The sequence below is a fragment of the Chaetodon auriga genome, chromosome 24 (assembly GCF_051107435.1).
Source record: "Chaetodon auriga isolate fChaAug3 chromosome 24, fChaAug3.hap1, whole genome shotgun sequence".
NCBI lineage: Eukaryota > Metazoa > Chordata > Actinopteri > Chaetodontiformes > Chaetodontidae > Chaetodon > Chaetodon auriga.
The window spans coordinates 3,828,771-3,856,599 of record NC_135097.1 but is presented as its reverse complement, the minus strand read 5'-3'; the positions used below and the strand labels follow the sequence as shown (position 1 = coordinate 3,856,599).

General features: G+C 47.8%; 1 protein-coding gene across 2 annotated transcripts; it reads right to left on the bottom strand.

Annotated features, from left to right (window-relative positions):
• Positions 1-1,738: 1,738 nt before the first annotated feature.
• On the bottom strand, positions 1,739-27,761 carry clcn5b (chloride channel, voltage-sensitive 5b). Of its 2 annotated transcripts, none has more exons than XM_076725081.1 (17): positions 27,422-27,761; positions 26,620-26,769; positions 16,970-17,142; positions 16,373-16,472; positions 15,716-15,903; positions 15,104-15,226; positions 13,993-14,199; positions 12,875-12,955; positions 11,435-11,669; positions 11,179-11,354; positions 10,641-10,781; positions 9,566-9,752; positions 7,726-7,868; positions 7,466-7,615; positions 7,230-7,335; positions 6,876-7,092; positions 1,739-2,977 (listed from the first exon to the last, which is right to left on the bottom strand). In XM_076725081.1, the coding sequence occupies exons 2-17, from the start codon at positions 26,756-26,758 to the stop codon at positions 2,887-2,889; spliced, it is 2,457 nt and encodes an 818-aa protein (XP_076581196.1). In that variant the 5' UTR covers positions 26,759-26,769; positions 27,422-27,761; the 3' UTR covers positions 1,739-2,886. The 2 variants fall into 2 exon arrangements, with proteins under 2 accessions (XP_076581196.1, XP_076581195.1); XM_076725080.1 differs by lacking the exon at positions 27,422-27,761 and adding an exon at positions 26,850-26,991.
• Positions 27,762-27,829: the final 68 nt, after the last annotated feature.

The window sequence follows — 27,829 nt, the reverse complement described above, 5'->3', positions numbered from 1 at the left end:
GGGACAAAATCCTTGAGGAATGTAATAGATAAAAAGTGTTTTGCATCAAAGCCATGAAATAATTACAGAGCATGACGGTTTCGCATTCTTAAATCAAATCATGTTCACAAATAACTTGATTGGAAATGGCTGGAGCGTTTCAGTTGACCTGCATGCGTCCATTATTTACTCTGGGCAAAGCCACTCCAACGATCAGTGATTATTGAGCCAATTATCTGAAACAGATCAAAACAAGTCAGGACCATTTCTCTGGCAGTCACTTTACGTGATAAATCACAGCGAAAGCCAAGACTGCTGTGAGTCTGTCTTGCATCACATCAAATGAAAGCAGATGTATTAATAAAGACATGACAAAATGCTGGCGCACTCTGTACAGCACACAGGACACAACTGAGAAAGAATAATGTTCCATTTGACTTCATGCAGACAAACTGTTGCCTAGTCTTCATGTACACAGTTCCCCTTTTTTGGCCTTTCATCCGTGCACAAACTGCTTTCAGGTCAGTGAAAACGAGACAGCTCAGAAACTCCGGTGTTGATGTGTAGACAGGAAAAACCCAGTTCCTGGTTTGAGACGTCAAAGCATGACGCCGTTACCTCCTTAGTTTAACACTGAGTGAAGAGACATTCAGAGCGATGGAAGAAAGACAGGTAGCATGTCGCCATATTTGAGCTGGAGGGACAACAGCGACAAAACATCACCTTAAACAGCTGACGAGGCAAACTTCTTGACAAACACTATTTACACATCCAGCAACTTTAGCATTCATGTGCGATCATGTTTGTGTCCACACGATGACTTTAAGTCCAGTGGGCACTTTGCTTTTCACTCCATTTTCGGTCTCTTTTTTTTGGCTCTTTAGCCTCTAAACGCTCCACATTGTTCACCAGCTAGCATTTAACTTTGTCGGAGCTGAGCAGATGGCACAGAGCGGAGGTTTGAGAGAATCTTTGCTAAAAAAATAAACACAATCCCGATTCCAAAATAATGACAGAATAACAGAATTGAAAATTACTGTATTCTGATTTTATTTAGCTTCTGCAGACTTTTTGGAATCGGGCTTGTAGTAGCCTGAACATGTTAATGAGAGCCGTGAGAGTCAATCAGAACTGTGCGGTTGTGATCTGTAAAACCATAACAACCCAAATTAACATACGGTATCTTTGCCAAGTGTTTGCTGCCGGGACACGACCTTTATGTGCTCAAACTGACCACGAGTCTCTTAAAACTTTACGTCCTCAAGTTTCAGCGTCCGTGGAGTGTTTTTCCTGGCGGCGCAGAGCAGCTCCCAGGTGTGACGGAGCGAGAGGAGAAAATCAATTCTGTGGATAAATCAAGCGTTCAGAGACGAGAAATCAAGGGCTGAACTTTATGAGTCCCGGGGTGAAAAAGGGCATGAGGCCCAGACTTTAAAGAGTTAAAAATAGTCAGGAATAATATTATTCTGCTCATGAGAGACGATCAGCGGGGAGCTGCACGGTGATAAAACGTCTGAGCTGTGTCCACGAGCGAGACGATGAGTTCCTACCGACACCAGGGCTCTACAGCTGAAGCTGATCCACATTTGTCTTTGTCTCCCTTTGCATCCTTCATCTTACACTGTCGGAGTATATAATCTGCGAACAGGGACAAGAGAAACAAACAACAAATCCGCTTACTGGCATCTTATCAGCATGGAACCAAAACCAAAGCCGGATGAGGACACAAAACAAAGAAATAACAGACAGGAAACACTCGTTTAAGTCAGTGAAATAATTTAGTGGGACGAACAATTTTACATTTACATAAATTAATCTGTGTAATGATTCTCTCTTTGCATTTTTTAGCCCTTCCACAGCGGCCCGAGAAACCCCTGAAACCCCTCCCGTAAGGCATGGCATGGTTTTCTCAGCATGGTCGCCGTGTGTGCATGATTTCTGTCGGAGAACACGTGGAAAGACAGCACTGCATAGTTCCCAGGACGGAGTCTCGCGCCGGGTTACGACTCTCAAGAGTCTATATGACAAAAAGACATTTCTGGACAGTTCCCAGGCTGTCACGAGTCTTAATGGAGTGTAAGTGTGTGTATTAGATCCTCTTCTCACACTCCTGTATGCTTCGCCTCAGGCGGCAGGAAACCTCACAGAGGGAGGGAGGAAAGTGGAGGTGGAGGGGGGAGGCGGCTGCACATCCATCAGCCCAGCTCAGAGCGCTCTGCCTGGGCTCGCTGTGAGGGGCCGGAGGGCAGGCACGGAGCTCCCCAGACCTCCCTTTATCTCCCCTGATGTCATTATTTCTCCCCCCTCCTCCTCTTGTCAGTATCTGTTCCCACCTCCTTTCAAAGTGTTTTTCTCTTAAGGTGTAGCAGAGAAGCCAGGCGGCCTGTGGAGGGTGACGGGTTTTTTTTCTTCATCTGTGGACTTTTTTTTAAAGAAACGAGGACGGAAAAAGCCGAAAAGGAGCAGATGTGAAATATTCCGTTGACTTGTGTCTCACGTGTATTTGTCCTGCGTCCTTCTGGGTCCGTCCTCTCGAACATGAATTTGCAGTGTCAGATGAGTCATTGTTTCTGAGAGCTTTTCTTTTTTCTGTCTTCAGTGGTGCACACTCTGTCGAACAGCCAAACGCCTCCATCTCTCACACACACACACTCACACACACACTCACACACACACGCACACACACACGCACACACACACACACACACACAAAAAAGAAAAAAAATCCATTGTTCTCTCTTCTTGTGCAAACGGAGCTCGACTTACTTGGCCCTCTCTGAACAGCCTTTTAAAAGTTGAGGAGGTAAAGGTGCGTTTTGTTGATTCGGGTGTTCGAGCTGGTGTCTCCTCGTCCCCCGGTCCACGGAGGAGAGGTGGAAGGACGGCGAAGAGGAAGGTCGGAGGGCTTCAGTTGAAGAGGATGGAGTCGGGGTCTCTGTTGGCCATCTGCGCCATGTGTTTCAGTATGTCCTTCTTGGTGATGATTCCCAGCAGCCTCCTAATGACAGAGAGAGGACGAGTCAAGGACAAGCACATTACTTCATTTCATACTTGTTTGCTTGGTCTTGGAAACGAAAGGGGGGACAGAAAGCAGAGACACATACACTGAGTGGAGGCCTCCTGTCTTGAAATTGTGGCTAAATTGGGTTTTACGACAGTCCAAGAGGGAAGCAGAAGGAGATCAGAATACCATGAAAACAGAGTAAACAGAGTGAAGGAGGCCTGATTACGTTAAAGCCAATCAGAGCCGACACATCAGCTCTAAATACCTTCATGCTCACAACCAGGACAGCTTGGAACAAGAGCATGAACTGAGCGACGTCAAGTCAAATCTAGTTCCTCCGGCGTTTGTGTCCTCTCTACAGAGGGAGGTGACATCTGGTGTTTCATGTGCAGCAGGGCTGTAACGCTTCGTGTGTCTGTGCCAAACCATCACGATCCGCCAGGCTACACGTTTTAGCCGCACGCTATTAGCAACATGTGCTGAGGTTAGCACAACAAGCTGATTGCGCAAATCAGTTGTTTGGGAATAATTCCCAAGCAGCCAGAACTGCAGCAGAGAGAGAGTTGTGGGTAAGACGAGGGCGGTGTGTCGGCGTTGCTTCACTCTTTCAGGTTATGTAAACACCAACGCGCTGAAGATGCTCGCACGCATTCGCCGTGCTGTCCCCAAACTGCGGCTGCTGAACCAAGCTACGAACAAAGTGTGACTTCTGCGCGCCACCACGTCCCCTAGTGTGCAGCCATTAATTGCGCAACACTCCTAGAATATTTCACTCCGCTCCGAGACAACAATGGGACCGGCAGCTTGTTGTTCAGCACGGTCAGACGCAGAGGGAAATAAGTCAGTACGCTACAATAAAAAGGCGTGGGCTGAGGAGCAGCTTTGCCTCAGAGCGAGACACAAATCAAACGCTGAATTCAGAAGCAAAAGAAAGTTTTCTCAGTCACAGCTGCAGCCTGACTGGGTCTGTGGCTAACGCTAGGTAACCTTAGCAAACCTTAGATTAGATTTTACTGTGTAAATAAAGTAACAAAAGCCAGTTTGACCACATTTTACCATTTACCAAATCCCATTACTGTAACTTGTGGCTACAGAGGGTCATTTAGTAAGTTATGTGATCGAAGAATTTAAAGGTTGAGAGGTCGCTGTAATCCGACAAACACGTCCAGCTGCTGTAAATACTGTATTTACTGACTATCAGCAGCTGAAACCTGCAACAGGAGAATATTTAACATTTTTTAAGAAGCACATCTTCAACAGGAACCAATGAGGCTGAGAGCCACAGAGGACGTCTAACGCACTGACACACGGCTGATTTTGGTCTTTCTCATAGAAGATGTTGGCAATAACAAAAATATAGATTATCACCAGACCTACACTTCAAGAGAGAACAAAATAATAACAAGCAGCTTCTACGTATTGTTAGAAAACGCACAGTGTCCTCAGAAGACACCCAGTGAGAATAAATCATGCGAGCAGATGTCACAGAAAAGCGACCTGATGGGATTCATCAGCTGACCGGCGTGAAGGGGATCACAAACACAGAGAAAAAAACCAAGGCACCAGAAAAAATAACCACGAACTCCAGAAATTTCAAGGTTGAGGCGATGTTTTTGTGGGCTCTGTCATAATTATGTATCCAATTTCTGAGTAAAGCTCCTGTTTTGCAAAATAAAGCGAAGCTGACAAAAGAAAAGAAACAAACCCGGCGAGGGGTGTTTTTAAGTTCAACTGGGTACGACTCCGGCCAACCAGGCGACCTTGAGCTAAATATAATAAAGATACATAAACTAAACTAAAGATAGTCTGGGAAAATACCATTGTTGCCAGTCAGCGTGGTGAAATTAACAGTATTCATCTCAGAAGACGACCACAGAGATCTTGGGCCTGAAGGGCTTTTCTTCTGAGTGTGTAAACTCGCTTTAGTCCCAGACAATGACTGATTCACTGGCTCGAAAACCACACGGGAAAGCACAAATCCTGCCCATCCTGCACAGCAAACAGCAGCTTTCCGTCATATTCAATTAAATCTTCCTCTTCGCCTGAAGCCCAAACCTTCCCTTCACTCAGCCCCTTCTCGGCGCCTCTCGTTCCCTTTCACCATCTGTCCCACAAACAACGTGTGATTCCTCAGAAGATGTTTTTCATGGATCCACTCTGGAAAAAAAAAGGCCCCATTCCTCTGTTATTGGCCAACAAGCAGCCCATCTGAAGCAAATCTGAGCGAGACCTGTCAGCAGCCTTTCAACAGCCGTGTGCGAGGTCAAACGTGCCCATGGGCAAGGCAGCGAGTGGACCTAACAATGCAGATGGTTTGTTCCACAGAAACATCCTTGGAAACTGGCAGCAGCATCTGCGCTAACATCTTTAGCCGAACAGTCGCTTCTCCCTCTGCTGTCACACCTGGAGCTGCCACAGGTTCCTCCTGAGATGCTAACTGGTCCAAAACGACTGCGTTTGGGCCACAAACGCACCACCTGGAGTGAATCCGGCTGCCGTGCGAGTAAGCGGCTGGATGCCCGTGATGGCGGCTGATGTTCACTTCAGTGAGCTCACTTCACCTCTGGGCTACAGCTGTGCTGGGAAAACAGCAAACACCAGCACTGGGCTGTGATACTGTAGATTTAGCAGGAGGGAGGGTGGAATCCAAGATGCTGTCACGTTGCATTATGGGAAGTGTAGGCTCCAGTGGAGTGGAGGGACACTCGAGCCGTTCTACAGACTAAAAGTCCAGATATTTTGTCCTGGACTCATTGAATTTAACCCTCACATGGCGCAGTTAAGATGGCAGTTGTGTGCACTTGGCTCTTGATCTAGTGACCACCCCCATAATCAAACTAAATAAGGTGAGTCTACGATGAAAGAATTAGTGGATTAGTGGAGTAGAACTGCCTCTTCTCTCCTTCTTCCTGCAACATTTCTTTTGTTTTTCAGCTTCTCTGCCTCAGCACTTGCGCCCTCTCTTATCCCTTTTCTACACATCTGTCCACGTCGGCCCACTTCTCAGTGGCTGATTAGTCTATCAGCCTCAGACTGAAAGCTCAACAAAAACTGGCACAGCCGACGCTTTCTGGCCGGAAAATGATTCCCTTGTGAGTCAGGAACAAGAAACAAAGAGAAACCACAAGCTATGCTGTTACATGTGTGCAAACTGCTATGATCCTGTGAACTAAAACACAGCACTTCTGTGCACTCCTGACAATTGCTAATCGCAGCCCTGAATTATTCTGCGTTCAGATGGCCGTCCAGTCCACGTCAGTGCTGCGGGACGTCCTAACGAACACACCTCTCACCAAAGCTTCAGTGTTTCCTTTAACAGATGCTCAGAGGGAACGCACTCGTCTTCTGCTCAGTTTCCATAAATCATGTCTTGATCGCTTTAAAGTGGCAGATTTGATTTCACAGGCTACATGAAAGAAAAGAGCAGCGTGAAACTGGTTTGACACCAAATGAGAGGACTGCTGTTCTTCTTCCTCTGCGGCGTGGTCTCGCAGGCCGGATGCCAAAAACTGTGCGAGCTTCGCTGCCGATTCTGTAGATGCATGTTTCCCATTAAAAAACATCCAAATGCCCAAAAGGCATTACGTCAACGGACAGAGGGGCTCTAACAGCGTAAAGTTCATGCTAACGAGGTCAGCGGCGGTGAAGAGCTTTGGGAAAATACACCTGAAGAATTATCCGCGCTCTCTCCTCCCTCCATTAGCTGTCGGTGTCTTCCTCCCTAACTGACAGCAGAATGACCCGCGGCTCTCCCACACATCCATCCGTCACTACCTCCGTCCCTCCACAAGCTCAGCTTCCTGAGGGTATCGCACCTTAAGACCTACGAGCGTGGGAGCGTGGCCGGTCCGTGCACAGTGACAAAAGTGAACAGAATCAGGTGTGCTCTCACCCGTTGTGTGTGACCAGACACTGGCGCAGCCCCAGCTTCCTGAATATATCCACGGTGATGTCCATGGGTGTGTGGTCGGTGACCGTGAAGGGGCTCAGGTCCATGATGCCTCTGAGGCGGAGGGGCGGCGGCGCGTCGGAGGCCTGGGCTGGAGCGTGCTCGGTGAAGACGACTTTGGAGGCGCTGACGACGCCCTCCTGACGCTTTCGGGCGTTGTCTGAAATGAATTATCAAATAAGAATCAAACTAAATTATACTGTATAATTTAAGCTTTACGGTGCGTTCAAAGCCGTCAGATGAAGTTCTTTCTTATTTCCATGTACACACACACACGCACACACACACAGTTCTCACCTATTGATATGAGCAGGTCTCTTCTGAGCACAAATCCCACAAGCCTCTGGGACTCCTGAGAGACGACCACAGGGAAGCCGCTGTAGTGAGTGCCCTCCACCAAGGCCTGGGGACAAAGACAACCACTGTAACATGGTACACCCACAAACCATCCATCATATCTGCACACGGTTTGCTTCGATATAAGTGTGTGTCATGATCTGTACGCTGTCGTGTGTGCGTGCATGTGACCGCACCTCCACCTCCCCCACGGTCATGCCCTCCTGCGTGAGCACAGCCAGCGCCGGGTCCGACCTCCTGGGCCTCATCACGTCCACCGCCAGGCTGCTGTGCTCGAACTCCTCTTTGGGCTCCAGGAACGGGTACCCGTTCAGCCGGATGTGAGCCTGCACAAGCATCGAAATGAGCAAATCTCTCAAACCTACGGCCTTTAGGCGAGCGCGTGCTGCGACATCTCACAGTTAGGAGAACCACATCGCTCTCGTAAACGCCTCACCTCATAGATTCCCTCTCTTCCGAAAGCGTCTGCGACCCATTTGCTGGTCATGGTGGCGGCCATGAGGGGGACGATGTACTCCAGACCGCCGGTCAGCTCGAACATGATGACCACCAGCGACACCGTCATGCGAGTCACTCCACCTGGAGGGAGGCGGGAGGGGGTGAAGTAAAGCATCTGCAGGTGACTCAGGGTCCTCTCTGCTGAATCACTGTCTGATTCATTTCCCCGGAGTTATATCATCACTTATTATTGGACACTGAAAGTTTGAGCTCTTCATTGTCCCTCATGGTGACAGAGAAATGCAGTTTTAGGTCAGCGGTTCCACCCTGAGTCAAATTATAATCATCTTGTTGGGAGCGGCCAGAAACCAAAGCTGCACTGTTAACTTGCTGCTTCTTCTTCTGTGGCTTCCTTCTTCTAAACAACTAGCCGAAGGCAAGCGGACATCAAAGAGTGCTACACATCCATTTTTAGGAGGATAAAAAAAACAACAGGCGCTCTTCTGTTAGCAGCTCAGTGCTTCAAAAGTGGAAAACTGGAGATGATTAAATGCGCTCAAGACTCGCCTGCAACGGCAGCTTTTGTTTCCCAGTTTCCAGCACGACCTGCTCGAGAGGCTCACCAGTAAAGCTCGCCAGTTTCCGGCTCGTGACTGGTGGCATTTTGCCGGCCTGAGGAGGGTCCGGACAACGTTCACGTGCTCACATAAGCTTCAAGACTCAAGACTTTGTTCCTATTTTAGCATGATTAATAGGAATTCGGTTTTGTGAGCGCACATAAAACAAAAACACACAGTAACATAGACATAAAACACGTCACAGCCAATATTAAAACCTCGATGCGTCAAAGAATAATACAATAAACACAACAGCAACCATTCCCACGGGGAGCTACGACGTGTACCATCATCTAAAGGCATAAGTAATAAGAGAACGTTTGTCATTTAGGAGCTTAAGGACACAAACAACCTCAGGGTAACCGCTGTCGACAGCCTTTCTGAAAGCCAAGTGAGGATATTACAGACAGAGACAAACAGTGGTGCCATAAAAAGAACACGATCGTTGGCTTTGACATCTCCTCGGTGCTGGAAGTGATTCTCAGCCACTTGCATTACGAGAGCGATCATAAAACACAGCGTGCACTAAACTGGTTCAGAGCAACATCAACGTATAAGTAACACATTTCAGAAACGGTGACTTCAGTGGCGGTCGACTGCGGCCGGTCACTCTGAACGCTCTGTGGGTGAAACGCATTGAGCCGCCGTCTGTTTTACTCAGCCGTCGAGCAAACGCTTCGTTCTCGCCGTCCTTCAGCACTCACAAAACAGCGAACGCGGGAAAAAAGCCGTTTTGGACGGCGCGCTTAAGGATTTAATTTAATGGCGGCCTTTTATATTTGTTCCCAGTGTGTCATTTTAAGGAGTATTGGCACGAATCCTCACATAAACCAAACATCTGTGGATTTGTTTTCACAAAAACTCAACTGATCCAATAAGAATCTAGAATATTCAATAACAAATAAATCATTAATTGGTGACACGCTACAAATTACCACCTTTTAAAGCGTTTCGATGCCTAAAATCCTTATTTTGTGAGACACTTGTGGGAAAAAAGTAAAAAGAAACCTGATTTTTATTAAAATGCTTCAGCCCTCTTGATTTGCTTCGGGTCCAAAACGAATTTTTTTTTTAAGAAAATTTGATTTAAGGGACTCGAAACCACTCAGGCACGCAGAAAATATCCCAATCCAGCAGCGTTTTATCGATTCCAGGCTACTTCTGGATATCTGAGCTGCTCACCCCGGCGCCTCGTTCGGGCCGCTCCATCTTATTTCTCACCTAAACACGCGGCGGCTCCGACCATGGCGTAGAGCCCCGGGGTGATGCAGTCGGCTCCTGGCGAGCACCACCCTTTGAAGATGAACCAGTCGTGGTTGTAGTAGGCCAGCTGCTCCATGCCGACACCCAGCAGCCTGCCAGCTATGGCTCCGACCGCCATGCTGGGGATGAAGAGACCGGAGGGAACCTGGGGGGACAGATGGAGATGAAGCAGCTCAATTCATTGAGCAGTAAAAGACTCCACATTTAAGTTTTATTGTTCTCACAAGATGGTGGAGACAATGCAAAACAGGACGCGAAGCACTGAAGATGAAGCGTATTTGTGAGGCTGACAAACATGTTAAGCCTGACACATTTACACTTTGGATTACTGCTTTTCAGGGACGGAGTCTCGGTCGGCTGTCTGGCAGGGCAGAAAAAACGTTTTCAGCCATCCGGCCTTGAACAATTTTCTAAATTCGCTGCAAAATTGTTTTGCTGTGTTGGATATCGAACGTGGTCTGGATGACACAGAATATGTCTTTTGGACGTTATGATGTTAGATCCTGGAATATGTTTACTTCCCAGCTCTAGTTTGATGCATTCTGGGTGGCTCCATGTTATGTCTGTGTTATAAACCACATATTCAGTGCTTGTATACTGCTTATCAATGCTGAATATGAGGAAACGAAGATAACTTAAAGAGTCACTGACTGAACAGATACGCTAAAGCATTTTTCCCATTTTCAGCCAAATGAAGGGCATCGCCGCTCAGCTTACAGAGAACAAACTTTCTTCATAAACATCCAAACCCAACAGTCACCAACTTGACCCTTTGCGGAGCCACATGACAGTGAGTCATGCCGCTGTGACTCAGCATGTAAATCATCCAAAAAGGCTCCAGAGGTTCAATTCCACATCATCAGAGCTGCAAAGTGGGCCAGATGAGCAGTGAGTGAAACTATGACGCTGGTTCACAATCTGCCTCCAGACATATCAGAGACAGCTGTGGCTGCGGCGCGTTCACACGCCATGCTGCGCAGATTTGTCATGGAAGCAGCACATTAACATTGTGTTAACGTGTGTCAGGGCCAACCTTCATGCCAAAGGTGATCACAGTGATCATCATCTTGAAGACTAAAGCCAGGGCGAGCTGCCACAGCGCGGTGTACAGGCCTTCTCCTGCAGGCCGGTCAGCCAGACTGTTACCTACACCTGTTTCTGATGTGTTGGCCGGCTGGAACAGACAGAGAGACACAAAAAACAGGGTTAAACGTTCAAGTTAGGCAGAGAAAAGGGCAGAAAGTACAGATGAAACCAGTTAAAGGCAGAATGAGCACGACTGGTCCCTTGCGGGTTGTCAGCATCCAAAGCTGGCCCCTCCTCCTGCCTCAGCGGCTCCACAATCCATCACCTGGTCGCTACGTTCCTATTGGGCCATCCTCACACGCTGTGCGCTGTTATTGGCTGGGGGTTCACACCCACTGCCCGAAGGTTAACGCCCAGCAATATCTCAAACTATAAGCAGACAGCAGCTTAATACAGCGCCGCAGAACGGCGAATCCCGCTCACTCTGCCTTTAACTGGGTAGAAACAGCTGCGCACGCAAAGTGGCGGCGGCAGCGGCGGCGGACCTGTTTGTAGCCGCAGAGCTGTGAGGAGTCGAGCAGGGAGCAGTCGTTGAACAGCTCGGAGATGAGCTCGGCTCCGCTCATCCGGGTGTAGCTGTTGGGGTAGGCGAGCACGGCGGTCAGAGCCGCCACCACCAGCACCTCGATGACGGGGTAATGACCCAGACGAGTAGATTTACCTGCGAGAGAGAGGAACGCTGCTTAGAGGAAAGGGTGGAAAGGACACACACACACACACACATTCTCCATGACTACTCACGCCTCCTGCACCAGGCGATGTTGGCCTTGATGAACAGCGCCCCCCAGAGGCCGCCGAATATCCCCAGCAGGATGAAGGGGGCCAGCTCCACCAGGTGCCACGGGGCATGAAACTCCACGTAGAACAGCACCAGGCGGCTGTTTCCGAACGGGTTGATGGAGCGCAGAGTGAAGGCTGCGACCAGGGCGGCGAAGAAGGAGCGCCACAGCGTCTTCAGAGGGAAGTAATAACTCACCTGGAGGAAGAGGAGAACATAAGACATACACGATGAGAGAGAAGCTCTGTCAGGGAAGTCAAACAAATAAACACTGAACGTCTCTCCAGACTTCTGTCCTGCTCGGAAACAAGTGGCTGAGCAGAAGTGTCTGAAAAGCCTGTTTTTAGTTGGAAACAGCTGCAGAGAGGAAGCACTGGTGGTACAATTTACATCATTATTAAGATGGAGTTCACCACTCATGGTTTCCATAGATCAAGAGATGCTTCAAGGTCTTTCTTCTGTTTACTTGTTTTGAAATGATCTGGATTCCAGATGCTCACAGGCCAGCTGCACACCCACAGCTACGATCTCAGCAAACAGAGCAGAATGTGATAATTTGTTAATCCTTTCTGACACATACTCGATGAAAAACAGCACGACGGCGACGTATTTAAGGTCTGAACTCATCAGCTTCATTGATTTTTGCTAATTTATGCTCATTGTGAATCTGATGCAGCAACACGTTTTGGCACAGGAGCAACAACAGACTGGGAAAGAAGTGGAACGCTCCAAAAACACCTGTTTGGATCATTCCACAGGTGACCAGGCTCACCGGTAACAGGTGATGGTGTCGTGATTGGGCGTGAAAGGCGATTACTGCACGAGCTCAGGAACACTTCATGAAACTGTGATTCTCCTTCAAATTTCTTCTAAAAACGCTGAACAAAAACAAAGAAGTCATCATCACATTCTCGTGCGATGAACACAAATCTCTGGATTATCTCTTCGGCACAGCTTCGCATGTCGTGCGTCACACACAACAAGTCAGCTGAGTGTTTTTTTGAGCTTAATTACAAAGCTGCCAGGACTCGTTTATTTCCCAAACTATCAGCGCGCAGAATTTCTGCTGGTTTTTCCCGCCGAGGTGCCAGCGCAGAGCCACATGTTGAAGAGAGACTAAACAAGGAGCGGCGAGATCACTTTTCTTATCTGGGACTGATAAAACAACTGGCACGAGACGGTCCGATCCGCTCTCATTCTGCTTCGCGTGATTCGCTGTAATCAAATACGTCTCGCAAAGAGTATCAAAGGACGTGCCGCACAATTGTGGTGTGTTTTAGGTCACGTGTTGCGTTAGATGTCCTCTGATGCTGTCAGGGTAAACAGACGCAGGCGGACGATTACCAGGCAAATGACTCAATCAGCTAATGAAGAGGAAATGTTCGTTAATCAGCGGAACTCACCTCCTCCAGGCTGAAGAGGACGCCTCCGATGGGAGCGCCGAAGGCCACAGACACGCCCACTGCTGCCGCCGCCGATAACACCTTCACAAGAGGAAAACAAGCTCTTACAGCTGACACCAATCCATGACAGGAGCTGTTACTTGAAGATTAGCTGCCGTTTTTCTGGGATTTCAGATGATGCGTTCAAAGACTCTAAGACAGACAGCCTGTTCAGTTTGATATTTCACTCCCAGGTATTTTCCTCCCGGCTTTCAGAGCCAACAGCCGAAGCCCTGTGAAATCTGTTTTAATCTTTTCCAGACTCCGTTTTACTCTTTCCCAAATTCTCTGTTTTCCATTTTAATTGCTCTGAATCATGTGTTTTACGATTTCAGATCTCATTTTGTAATCGGAGAGAGATCGTAATTATGTGGCTGCAGGACAAATAAAACGTCAGTTCTGGAGGAAAATATTGAAAATGTAATAAATATCAATGAATGTGAAGCAACACAGCGTGGCGCTGCTCTTCATCAAACGGCTCCTCAGCAGGACAGTGTCCATGTGCAGCTCGGGCACAGCAGTGAGTCGGTCTGATGGAGGCCGCTCTCACGTTTCTCTCTCGCATCCTTGTTTGCGAAACTTGACCAGAAACAGACGGAGCTTTTCATGTCCTCCGACAGAATATCTGACTCTTGCATGCAGCTACGAAGGCTTCGACCCACTGCTGAGCAATGAGCTCTTGCTAACACGCTGCATCTTTCAGCTTGCCCTTAAATGACACAGAAATATAGTTCCTGGTGTCTTTTTCCTGTTAATTCTGCTTATGCGCTGTGGAAAAAGGCCTCTGATTGTAAGAAAAACTCAGATTTTTCTAAAATCGCATCCACATTTGGTGAATTCCACGACACTGCACGACTATATGTGTAGCTGCACATCATTTAGTTAACACTGTTGTACAAAAGTAAACAACTGAGTTTGAACAAACGCAGAATCTGTGACACACACATCTTTTCTCAACATGCTGCTTCAAGGGAGCTTCGCATCTCTGCTGCTCAAGTCCAAAACTAGAACAATGAATGCATTACCGGTCATAAAGTCTCATTATTTATCACTTCCCACCATCTGCCTCGGAGGCCTACCTCTCGCCGCTTGGCCTCGTTCTTGCGGTATTTGGTGAAGAGATGACACAATATGTTAGCGCAGCAGCAGGCCACGTGCACCAGAGGGCCCTCCTTCCCCAAGCTGAGCCCGGAGGACACGGCCAGGACCAGGGTGATGGTCTTGATGATCAGGGTCCACTTCCCCAGGTAGCCGCGGATGATGAAGCCGCTGAGGATGGTTTTGATCTGAAACGGGGAAAAGTGGGCGTGTGCGCGGATTAGTTTGCGTGCGTGTGGGCGACGAGGACGTGTTTGTGATCGCGCATCTGTTTATGTTCAGCAGGGATTCAGTTTAGATGTGCGTGTGCGAGCGTGTCAGCCAAAGGAAAGCGAGAGCGTAAACACTGACGACAGGGCAGGAGAGAAGTTTGTGTTGTGGGTCTTGGTCTTTCAAATAAGCAGTTAATCTGGTGTGCGCGGGCCTCCCGAGCAGAGGCCTTCAGGAGGACTCCACCTCCAGGGAGCGAAGAGAGAGGGGAAGCATGCTGTTTGTGTGTTTTCTGCTGTGTGTACATGAAGCCAGCTCGCATATGTTTGCGCTCCCATTGGTATTTCCACAGTGTAAGAGGATCTTCGGCTTTTCACTTCCTCAGAAATAAAGAGTGAAAAAACAGAGATGGGGAGAAAGTAAACAGTGAACACAGGGTAGCGGAGAGGATGGAGGGAGTCCAGGCGAGCTTCCAGGTTTAGTTCGGTTCAGTTTAAATGAATTCATGTTGATAAAATTAAAGTTGGGGATAAAATAAATCAATGCAAATGGGCGCCATCAGGAAAAAATACAGAACAGCAGGGAAAGGGGGGAACAGACAAATAGCAGGACTGATCTATAAATAAAGCTTTTCTTGCGGCTTTTAGTGAAAGACATAAAAAATAGAAGAGAATAAAACCCACACGAGTAATTACATGCAATTACGTGCAGCTATAAATCCTGTCTGAGAACACACACGCATTCCTAAAGCAAACAATAATGAATGAAATATGACATGAAGGAAAGATTAAGAGAGGAAATGACCCACAGGCGGGTTAATGCGCCGAATGATGAAGAAATAAGCGATCAGGGGCGTTCACGCTGCTCTGAGTGCAGATTTACCTCCGGTATTCCCGAGCCACAGGCGTACGGAGCGAAGGCTCTGACCAGCGCCACGGCCAGGAAAGAGAAGAGCAGAGCCCACAGGATGTACATCAGGTAGTTCACTATGTAGGCGAACGCACCCTGCAGACACACACACACACACAGAAAATAAGATGAGACATGATAAAAACTAGATTTGCGTGGCTGTGTTTCATTCACTTAGCATCCTGAGCTCAGCTGTGCTGTTGTGTCATGACAGCTTATAACCAGTAGATGGAGCCACAGCCCTGTTACACTCACTGTTCGAGGCATGGGGCACATCAGAGCATGCATGACAGTCACTTCTTGTGTGAGTATGAAATCTTGCCAGCTGAAGAGGAGGGAAACCGGCCCTCGTGTGTGAGCAGAAAGTCTCTTCAAGCACCGACAATGAGTTTGTTTTTAGAAGAGTGAGTTTTTGTGCTTCATGCACACATTTGGAGGCAGTAAGTTTGCATTTATCGGCCAGACTTTGCCCTCACAAACATGGGCTCCAGACAGCTTGCCTGCTGGATGTAAAGTTCATGAATCTAAGTGTCTGGATTCGATGTTTTTTAAGCACTGTGGGAAAGTTTTGGAGCGTCCTCGTACCTCTGATGTCCCCGTGATGAGCTCGCCCCAGCTCTGCCACTGCGGACAGCGGTCCCTCTCCTGAAACGTCGTCTCGTTTGACTTCCAGCAGCAGTGCTCGTGGTTGAACCAGAAGCCGATGAGACAGAGCCCGTCCTTCATGTCCGTCAGCCAGTGGGCTGCGATGTCGATGCCGCCGGCCAGAGCGCCTGGACGAGAGAAGGAGGACTTCAGGGAAGGACGACGAGCAGGGTTTTGCAGGTCAGCTCTGTCTGGAAACTTAACTTTTTGGCTTAGATGTATGTCACCCCACCGACTTTCAGTGCAATGTTAGAGCTATTTTGCAGCTCTCCACCTGCTGTCCGTCACCACATGGGAATTAAGCTGCAGCTGATGCAGGTGCACAGAGGTATGAACAGGTATGGGCGCTGCTATTGTGCATTGACAGCGTAAAGATTACGATCCTGACTAAAAAGGTGCACCGCTGACATCAGGGCAACTCACTGTGCTGTGAATATCGTCAGATCACCTTTGTGATTAAATGTCAGGATTGGTCGGTTGAACTCGAGTGAAACCGAACGTGCATCCGCTACGTCGGCTAGAAACAAACATCCACCCAGATCCTGTCGAGAAGCGGTGCGGTGCTTCCAAGTGTGTGAGGATGAGTGTGTGCGCTACCTGACATGAGCCCCACGAGCAGCATGAGCAGCCATCCAGAGAAGGCATCGCTGACGCTGTGCAGCAGAGCCACCGTCGACTGCCTGCTCTTCTTGGTGATCTGGACGGACACGGATCACATAGTGTTGATGTCATATCTTATATTACTTTCCATGGCACCACTGACACTTTATATTTATGTTGCTGCTTTGGTCTTAAAGCAGAAGCTCCAGTGTTGCTTTGCACATGATTCCAGTGATGCACTTTTACTTCGTAGCTTCTGTAACTTTCACCCTTGAAGTTCCACCTGGTGATCATAACTTATTTTACGGTGGCTGTAAAAACAGACCAGTTTGAAATCACTGAACTATGCAGGAAAACCAGCAGTCGAGAGCAAAGTGCATGACCTCAGCTCTCCCGTTTCGATGTGTGAATCTGTGGGAGCTTTAAATATATATGTGAAGAGGACAAATCTGCTCTGTTACAGTGACCACAAGCTGTCACCTGTCATATATCTGACTCTTATACAGGTGAGGTAAAGAGCTCTGCGTGCTGAGCAGCTCTGATCTAAATAAGCTTTTTACGCCCTTTCCTTCATTAAAAACACAGCTCTTGTACCTCTCTGTGTCTGTCGCGGTCCTTGCTCTTCTCTCTGACCCAGTCGATGGTGTTGAAGTCCTCGTAGGTGCCCAGTCCGGGCAGCTGGTCCTCCAGCGGGTCCACAAGTTTACTGGGGCCGTTACCGTTCATACCGGCTGCTCTGCTGCTGCTGCTGTACTCCTCATAGCCTCCTGGAAGGGAGGGAGGGAAAGGGGGTGAGAGAGGGATTTGAGATGCATATGAACGTCCTCACACACAAAACACCTGCCTCCTGCTTCATTCTGCTATATTCCATTATTCAGATATCCTGTTTATGCCTTGGACGTCACTTCGTCGACGTCTGAACAGACAGGTTCAGTGTTTATCACATGGATCTACCAGGCAACTGATTCAGCATGTTTCATCACATCCGTTGAATAACATCTAATCTACGATCTGCACAACCATAACGACACAGAGTCCTGCAGTGTTCTTTCCACCTAATTAGAAAGAAAGTGCCGGATGTGACGGGCAGATTCCGCCTCACCTCGAGCCTCAGCAGTGGGGCCGACAAATGTTAAGTGGTGCAAAGAAAATTGGGATATTTCTTTCGTCTTGCTCCAAAAACATGAATTCTCTTGGGACTGTGATCGTATAAACACACGTATGAAAAAGCACAAAGGCCTTGAGAAGGTGCCAGCAGAAGCAAACCCACCATTACTGCTGACGACTGTTACTGACTGGGTGAAGAAGATGAGGAGAACTGTGCACGAAGAGCAGCAGAAAACGTTGCATGTTGCTGCATTAGTGAGTGTTTCTCAAAGGCAAACACACAAAGCTGTGAGATCGACTGTCAGTACAAGAGTTTGAGTACGTGGCGGCGCCCGAGCGTCGGTCTGCAACCATTACCAGACAGCCAATCAAAAACAGCTCCTGGAGGAAACAGGAAACAACACGGGAAGTCAAGCCTCTCCTGATTCCTGCTGTGTGTCAGCAGCCAACAACAGGTCCGAGACGAGTCACTGCGGGACCAAAACGTCCATCTGAGCCGAAACGAAAACGACTGTTAATGGAAAACACGACACAAATGTGGCGCTTCCTGTCTGCAGAACTGAGGTTTGATGAGTTCACAAACACCGGCCACACATCTAACATGACACTGGAGGAGGACAACACTGGTATCCATTCAAACACAAGGAACATTTACACACCCGAGCTGACGAGTTAGACTGGTTTCAGATGGCAGGAATGTCTCTGGCAACTTTCAGTGAGACGCTGACAAACAGGAAAATCTGCCGCGCAGAATCTACTCCCTGACCAAACATGCACAACAACCCAGGACTATGAGATACGAGTCCTGGAGCGGCTGGAGGGTGGAGGTGCCTTGCTCACAGGCACACTGGCAGCATCTTGTGTGACTTGAGGTGACAAAGTTTAGTACTTCTGCCGGATCAATCTGTCTATCTGCAGGGTTAGACAGGAGTCAGCTGATGGTAATGAAAGGTGGAATGTGACTAGAGCCAGAACAGAAGACCACCACGACCACAATCACTTTGTTTCGCTTCCTTTTGATTTAGATCACAGGTCCGCCCCTCTTAAATCAGTCAGCCTTGCCTTTTGTGAGCCCGTACAGGGAAGTTAGATGAAAAACGTCTGGCTCGTTCGGGCTGCTATTTGCACATAAGACAAGAAAATCATCCACCATAGCCAAAATTTACAAGCCTTTGTCTGATTAGATTTCTCTGTTTTCCAGCTGATGATCATTCACACACAAAACAATAAATAATGTTCCCTGTGACTGGGACATGGCCCCTGATTCATAACAGCTGAAAGAGACTGAGCAGAAGCCTGACAAAATACAATCACACAACCCAAACAAGCTTGAAGAGCAAAAACACAGAGCCTCAAATACAACGGGAAGCTGGCTGAAGACGTCATAACATAGTATAAAGCAGAATGAAAGCAGCAGAAACAAGCGGTAGGGGTCAGAGTTCACCCTCAGCTGTTACGTCATGATCATATGGGAAAAAGCCAAAACAGCCTCTGTGACCCGACAAATGCATGAAGTAGGACATGCACCGACACACACACACACACACACACACACACACACACACACACACACACACACACACACACACACACACACAGATAACAGAGTCTGGAATCCAGCGTGAATCTGTTGTTGAAGACCTCGGCGTCAAACACAGCTGTACACACATGCCGAGCGCCAAAACAGACTATTCCTCACATGCAGGCTGCGACACAGAAACATTAACCACATGAGTCAGCGGAAATGGGCTTTAACCTCCACCGTGTTAAAGGCAACAACACAGCTGGACCACGTGGAGAGGCAGCCGCAGGTGGAGGAAGGCGCAGCGAAGGCGTGTGACATGTACACACTGCATAACGTGTTAGTCAGCTGTCTGACATGAGAGCCGTCTGTGATCCGGACCACGGCAGAGCAGAGTCCCACACTCACCGTTCTCAACCAGAACCTCCTCATCCAGCTGCTCAGTCCAGAACTCCCAGTCCATCTCTCATCCCCGGCCCCGAGACTGAGAGCCCACAGTCAGTGTGACTCCTCTGAACTCCTCTACGAACTGGCCTCCAGCAGAGCACTTGTTCATTGGCCAGGAAGCTCTGGAAATGAGCGACCATTGGCTAATCTGTCAATGATGACTCGCTGAGTTGGCAGGAGCTGCCTTTTTATTGGTGCTGAGTGTTTGTGGGCTCTCTCTGATTGGCTGAGGAGGCTCCTGGCGTAAAAATGAGTTCGTTTGTGTTTATGAGGTCTTGACCTTCGAGTCCTGTGGGACCCTGATAGTTTTCAGGAGGAAAGGCTGCGTGATATACAGTCCTGTGCGACAGGGTCAGGCTGTGGGCATGTTTACTTTCAATTCAGTCCTTTCTGGGAATACAATCCTTTTGAATATGGTGCATTGAAAAGCTCTGGGCGGGCTTTGGGGACAAAAAGTGACTGAACAGAACTGAAACAAACTAAAATGCACTTGGTTTATGTTACCAGTCTGGCACTGAATGATGAAGCTACCAGTTTGTCACCGAGCTAAAATGAAACGGCACCGATCCTAACCCCGCTGCGACCTCAGGAGCAGTGAGTGTTACCTTACTTCCTCTCAGACAAAAGGGGTGAATTAGGCCTCCATGAGACGCACAGCGCTGTGTATTTAAAGCAGATAGAGCTAAACCTCAGTCAAATTCTTGTGGTGGTAGTGAGAGCTCACACTGAAAGGTCGGGACTGGACGATTCCACCCTTTACTTTCTGTCTGACGGCTTGATTTACTTGCTTGTATGTGAAAACAGAAGTAAAAAAGCCGGTCTGCTGCGGCCTGCAGAAAAATGAATGAATGCAACAGGTTCTCTCAGTCGACTGCAGAAAGCAGAACAACGTCCCTGGCACCACTTCACCTGCTGGCAAGGTGCACGGAGAAGGAAAAAAACTCTTAAAGGGATGTTTGGTTTCTTGAAGCCTGGTTGTATTTATGCACAGTCAGTGTATAAACCTGCAGTAGATGGTAACGCCCACAGTCTGGAGAGGCAGCAAGCAGCCGTCATCCACAGTAAGAAATACCCTGACCATGGATAACTGTCCCTTTACACAGTCAAACCTCCAGTAACAGCTGTAGTACTGAGAGTACCTTTACTGGTGAAGGCCACAAGCCAGAATTCCTCACAGTGAAGTCCTACAAGTTAACTGAAACATCAGATTGAGAGGAAGTAAAAGCTGGTTGCCGGTCTACGGCAGGGTTCACGCACAAACACGGCCGTGCCAAAGACAAGAGCGCAGCTGAACACACAAGAACTGCAAGTTCAAGAGCACGAAGCAAAACAGTCCCAGCTACGTTTTCATGTGCGCAGTGCAGACTGATCCAGAATCAGAAAATGGGTCAGCAACAGAGTTCCTGAAGCAACTCTGCTGGTCTCCAGCAGGGGATGTCATGCTGAGCTCAGCACTGAGCGTGTGAGTGAGTGTGTGTGTGTGTGTGTGTGTGTCCTGAGGGGACGGCGCAGACTACAATCTCATATTTCCACAGTATATCAACCCACCTCCACCCTTAAGTCTGCACAGAAAACTGGAAAATCCGACACGCTCGCTTTGTCATGTGACGGCGGCGCTGTGGGCCAAAACCTCCACGGTGTGTTATCTACTGCGGAATGACTTGCACACACACGTAAAAAAAAAGGCTGACACACACACACAGGCTCCAGTTAGGGCCTGAACCTTGGACTCCTGAGGTCTGGCTACCTTGGGAATTGGCGTCTCATGTGACCCCCCTGTGACGACCGTCGTGGGCTGTCATTACTTCGATTTTAGATCACATTGAGTGGGTCGGAGGTCACTGAATAAAGAAGGAATGCAGCTGATTTGATTAATTTTCATGCGAGCTGAAGTTTTCCACGTGCTGGAAAGAAGGATGAGGATGTGATGGCTGCTGGAAAACTGCAGACGGCATCACGGAAACCTGGCTCGGATGTTACAGGAAGGCAACGACTTCTGAAGAATTTTTATTAAGTCGGGGTTTTGTTTCATTGATGTGTTGTTGGACTCAAACAACACACAGCCCAAACTAATAAAAAAAACTTATATTTATAGTCATTCGTCACAGTTTCGCACAGCCAGGAGCCAAATGTCTTTTTATCTCGACTGAACAGCACTGGCAGTACGCCTTTACCACGACACTAAGCCGGGCACTGAACCTAAATACATCTGAGTGGAACATGTGTGTGAGCACATCAAGTCCTGAAATTTGGCATCGAGCGTTCGATCACATTCTCAGGCTTGTTTCCGGACTCTCTGATCAGATGCTTCCTGATCTAAAGCAGACAACTTTTAGCATTTTGGAAAGGTTTTTTTATTACGTACTGATGCAATAAGTCCTTCGCTGTACCCTTTTCAACGCTAAAAACATGCTAATATGCCCTTAAATAAGGTATCTAAACCAAAAAAATGACAATAAAAAACATGAAATTGTGGACTTAGGAAACTGCAATCAACATCTTTCTAATTACCTGACCGAACACCTGATTTATCAGGAAATAATTGGCAGATGAGACGACACTGAACCTTTGCCCGCTCATGGCCTCAGGACTGATCTCACTCCTAAAAGGCTTATGCATGAAGTTTTATCTCACATAAAACCTCATAAGCACAAAGATTAAGAGCTCAAAGGTCTCTTCGGTGGTGACGACTGTGACTCACTCAGTCACACCTTTGAAAGATGAGGCGAGCGTGAGCATGACCGCACTTACCTGTTTGAGTTTGGGAGACCTAATGAATACCACTGACACGGTGCATTAATGCACTTTAAGAGCTCTTAACCTCCAGCTGAACCAGTGGATCATGTTGGGGTTTACCAGCAAGTCTGTGGTTGCTCTGGTAGCTCCTGACTGCATGAATGTGACGAAGGTCATTGCTGTGAAAAGGGAGCAAATCGCCAAATCCCTTCTTCCTCGCATGGATGAAGGAGGAATTTTTAGTCGCGCAGAGGCAGAGCCGTGACAGATCCACAGCTGCTGTGAAGTCACGGCTTTCAAACTGCCCCTGGACGACCTTCCCCCGACCCCTACGTCGGTATAAGGAAGCAGTCGTGATAATCGCAGGTAAATGTTTGATTTTACAGCCTGTCGGTCTCCTCCTAAACTCCCGAAATCTGCCCTCGCCATTCTTGGAACCGTCAACAGCTGCCCTTCCCTCTGTTCATTGGACTATCACTCATCTCTTTTCTATTTTCTCCCCATTTCCTGTTTACGTTGCCACATGTGACCCAGCAAAGAAAACGCTGTGGTATTTAAAGACAAAGAAAAAAAAAAAGCTGTGGCTCGTTCCCTGTCAATCATTGCATCCTGGCCCACAACAGCAGCACAGAGGGGATGGAGGTCAATATCGCCTGCAATAAAAACATGATTGCCGTCCTCATTTGTACAACGCGGGCGATAAAGCAACAGGAACTGATTTAAACAAATAAAATGCCCGGCAGTAAAATGAACTACGGCACATAAAAACGCCTCATGAAAACCAAGAAAAAGAAAACAAAGTGCTAATTTACTGTATTTCCAAACGCACTCAATACTCTCCGACCCATAAAACATCATCTGCTGGACTTCATGCTTGGTCTGACTGTTCAAACCTCTTTTTGCTTTATCATCTTAACTCCGTCTTCTGTGGGACCACTTGCTTTTCTTCAGAGCTGTATGAGGTCCAACTGAACCCTTGAACCGTTCTGTGTTACAGGCCATTCAACTTCTATCTCAGTCCAATCAGGGCCTGACGAGAGCTGTATTATGGCTTTCAAGAGGCTCCTGCATCATGTCTCTCTGCTTCCTCTTGTCAATAAAACATCAGTACAATGTCGAGGGTCAAGTGGTGTTAAGAGTCAACGTTTGTAAATGTTGATCAGTTCAAATACTTGCAGAAAACGGTGCATAGGATCAGCAGGTTCAGGTTCAGGTTCAGGTTCAGGTTCAGCTGCGTCAATCAATGAGCACATCAGTCAGACGCTGTGAACGGCGCCTGCACAGTTTTAGCCTGAATGCATTTTTGTTGAGCTGTTATCACCTCCTTTCCGTGTTTTTGTTCTCTGGAAAAAAAAAAAAATCACAGGGGCGGCAAAGCCAAACAGCAGTGACGAGCAGAGACACGCTCGCATCCGTTAGAGCAAAGAGCTTCATGGGATAGGTGGTCTTTCTTTTGATAAAACACAAAACGCTCGGCTCGTCTGATCCCTGAACCTCGGCCGGGGGATCGCCACGATGCAGGTTTCAGCCTTTATTCACCCAACGGACACAAACAAGGCCCTGCTTCAGACAGCAAACACACCGCACACTGCTTGAAAACACCTTCCTCGTATGCTAGTTGTTGACGGGTTCACTCCACCTTGATATTAACCCAGAGTCAAAGCCCAAAGACCAAACTCTCCTCTCTAAGGCTAACGAGCCCCTGACCAACAGCTTCCACAGAGCTAAAGGCTAAAGGCTGCCCTGACAACGGCTTTTGAGCAAACTGCCCGGGCAACAAGTTCAAGTGCAGGCTAACGAGCAGCGAGGAGCCCGAACGCACTTGACCCAAGAGGGAAAGGAAGAGCAGGAAGTGTGAGCTGAAATGCCAAAAAGGAAATAAAATGCAAGATGAGACGATGTTGATCTAAAAGGTCAGAAAAGGTGGTTTTACCGCTTCCACCTGGAGTCCATTCACCTGAATCTGAGCAGCCGGCACAGACACAAGCGCCGTTTTTTTTTTTTTTTGGCTGTCATCCCAAACCTTAATGATGCCTTGCTTCCTGATTGCCCCCGAGCCTGACACACCATAATACAATCAGTCTGAGGCCCAGCAGCAAAGCGCTTCTGTCAGGCATAAACCTCGCAACTCCAGTTTTGCTGATTCTCGTGTTTGTGCATGAAGCGACTCTGGGTTATGATCTTCTTCTCACAAACCACAGGGCAATTTTAAAAAATACATGCTTGTCAGTTCGAAAGCGAGGCTGCTGTTTCTTCACTCCCCACAAAAAGCTGACGCGGTGGAAACTCACGCTTCCACCCGACAGAAGCTACATCCATTGAGAGAAAATCTCGTCTCCAGGCTTCCTTCCTGCTGGCATGGTCTCGTCTCTCGGTTTCAACGGGTGGGGAGGCGACGTCACAGTGGCATCAGCAGTAACCAGGCAGCTGATATCACAGTATGACGGCGTTTTTCTTTCATGGTTATCAAGATAATCTGTGGTTTTTAACAGGTTGATTTGTTGTGAAAAGTTAGAAGAAAAAATGATTAACGCCCTTGAGGCTGCGTCAGCGAAGAGGAGGCACGACGATGTTTACAGCTGCGTCTTTGCAAATAAGGTTGACGCAATTCGGAAACAGTTTCGACCTTCGGGATGTTTGCATGATAACAAGCAGAAGAACAGAACGCACCAGCAGTCGGCCTTGTTCTCAGCATGTGTCTGTTTAGACAAGGGAAGGAAGACTCATAACAATAATTTGATAAGACAAGATCAGCAGCTAGCAGCCGGTGTGCATCTACAACATGAACTTCAAACGTGTGATCATGCCTTATCGTTTACTTAACTTCGAGAGAAACGTGTTTTTCTGGAAAACAAAAACACCCTGCTGTGTTTTTAAAGGATAAGACACACTTGAAACTTCATAAAACAAAGGCCAAAAATCCCTTTTCTCAATCCAAAAACATGCTAACAGCCTCCCTAGCTAACATTTTCAGTCTTCACTCAACCTTTCTGTTAGATCTCTGCTCTGATTGGCCAATTCGAGGCATCGCCACGGTGAACTGCAGAGTTCTTCCGATGACATCATGATGACATAAGCCGAGCAGTCATCAGGTGTCCACGAGAAATAAATCTCCTCCGGTTCGTTGTGCTAAAGGCGAGCCACTGACGTCAAGGTGACATCATCAGTAACCGGGCAGCCTTCGTGCAGATGTCACAGCTACTCCCACAAACACTGCTGGTACCATAACTCACTTTAATGGTTGTTTTATGTTCTGCTGGAGAAGTCATACCAAAATACAGCAAATCAAGATGGTCAGTGGGTTTCTGTGTGTGTGTGTGTGTGTGAGAAAGAGACACAGCGAGCATGTAGTAACTGATTATTCAGCTGCATGACTCCAACTCACTTAAAATCATGTGACACACACTCACTGTACCCGGTGATTACGGACATAAGCCTGAGGTTAGCGACATAGCCACACTAGCATTTGTAGAACAGCTTTTTCTGTGTCAGAAAACAACAACCTGAGGTCCACTGCAGCTCCACTGTTGACTGCAGGAGGCCAGAAAGCTCGACAGAGGAAGGAAATGAGATTGCCGCTCTCAAATCTTTCAGCTCAAACAAAACATGCGGGTTAAAAGGAAGCAAAGGTTTATTATCGCTGCCTGGAATTGAATTCAAGACCTACTGAACCAAGAGGGCCATCAATGAGGGAGAGGTAGATAATTAGCACTATGAGAGAGAAGATACACGTCTGATGTTTATGTTATTACCTGACTGAACTGTTTGTTCTTGGGACAGGCTTTAAAAAAGCCCTTTGACCTCCTTCCTCTCCTGCACTGTCCTCTATTAAAAGCTAACCTAAAAAGCATAAGTTATTGTTTACACACACAAAGTTCAACTGTTTTGTGAAGCCAAAACAGCATGTACTGTAAAATTAACCCTGTCATGCCCTCATTTAGAAGACGATATGTGGCCTGCATGTTAGATTTGACTTTTTTTAGGGGAGCATTTACTGCCTTTTGTAGCTGGTGGATAGCAGAGAGCAGGCGGGAAACGAGGGGGTATAAAACTGAGGTACCAGGGATGCTGCCCGATCAGAGCCTTAAACCTCTATGCTGTCCCTGATCTGACTTTTAGAGATCTTAATTCATGATTATTTTTGGGGTTTTTTTTACTTCTGGAGGCTTGCAGACACTCCGAATTGTCCTCACATGATTTTAAACATCTGAATGAACTTATATTAAGATTTCTGAAAGGCCTTGAGGCTAATTTCAGGATGCGTTTCATGGTACCCTCCGTAGTTTTTATGCAACATTATAAAAAACCACAGAAACAGTCCTACTTCTCTGTTTGCATACTATCCTGCACTGGCTGAAAATGACAGTTTTTATGCCTCCAACACCTGAATGAAGCAGAACCCCTCATCCAGGAGCAGCTGCCCCGCAGTTACCTGAGCTGAGAGGCGGCACGTCGTCCGTGGACGAGAAGTCAAGCGTGGCTCCTGCGATGTCCACCATATCATCATCATCATCGTCACTTGGGTGATGGAGGCCGTCGAAGCTCCCTGAGCAGTAGCCGGGGTTTTCCATGCTCCCAAATCCTGTTAAGGACACAACAAACAGCGTCAGCCTGCGGGATTTTAGCGTCTAACAGCTGCTGCGGGCAGAAGATCGGCTTTACCTCCGCGGCTGCCGGCGGCGTATTTCCGATACAACTTCGCCCAATACTGAGACATTATCACCGAAACACAGCGGAGCCAGAGTGGCCTCTTTCACAGCAGTTAAAATACCCAGCAAGTCCTTATTGCCCCTCCAGCTGCGTTTCATAAAACTAGTTCTCGGAAGCGCCGGTGAGGGCTTGAGAAACCGCCGGCTGGGACACCCGCAGCTGCTCCTATCGCCTGGTTCATCACACACAGCAATGACAGCGCGGCTCCACTTACAGGGAAGTTTTCGCAACCGTTTCCGCTCCTTTTTTTACGCTTCTTTTCCTCCTGTGGCTCTGCGGTTACGACTGTAACCAGCAAAACAAACGAGTCACGGTGCTAAAACATGCCGCGGCCGAGCAAAAGCAGATTATTAGCCTAGCTTAAGCGTTTAGCCGTGACTCTTTGACGAGCGACTAGCCTTGAAATATACGTCAAGTTAACCGTTGGGCTAACTTAGTTGAACATCACCGCGCGAAGCCCACTTCTATCCGCGCGTAGTTTTCTGAATAAAGAAGAAAGAGGCTAACTTAAGGCCAGACTTTACCTGTGGAGAGAGAAAGCAGCCGTGCAGCTCAGCGGAGAAGTCTTGTGACTCGGATTTGCCCCGCCGCAGTCTTCCACTGTAGGCTGCTTATGTCAACAGCGGCCAATGTAAACTTAAAGCTCCGCAGCGGCTGCTCCGTGAAAATCCTGCGTCATTCCCCGTCCCACAAACGGCTGCTTTAAAACGAGGGAGGTGCACTAAAGGAGACCACAGTGGACCGTTACTCTAACGAGATACCCAAAACTAATGCAATAGAGTGTAAAATTGTCCGCAGTGCGTGTTGTTTTTGCCACTTAAAACCAAAAAGCGCCAAGCTAGCGCCAAGTTAGCTTAATTAGCTACAACTTCCGTTTAGGGAGTTGGTGAAGCCAGCGTTAAAAAAAATCATTGCCGATCTTATAACAACGC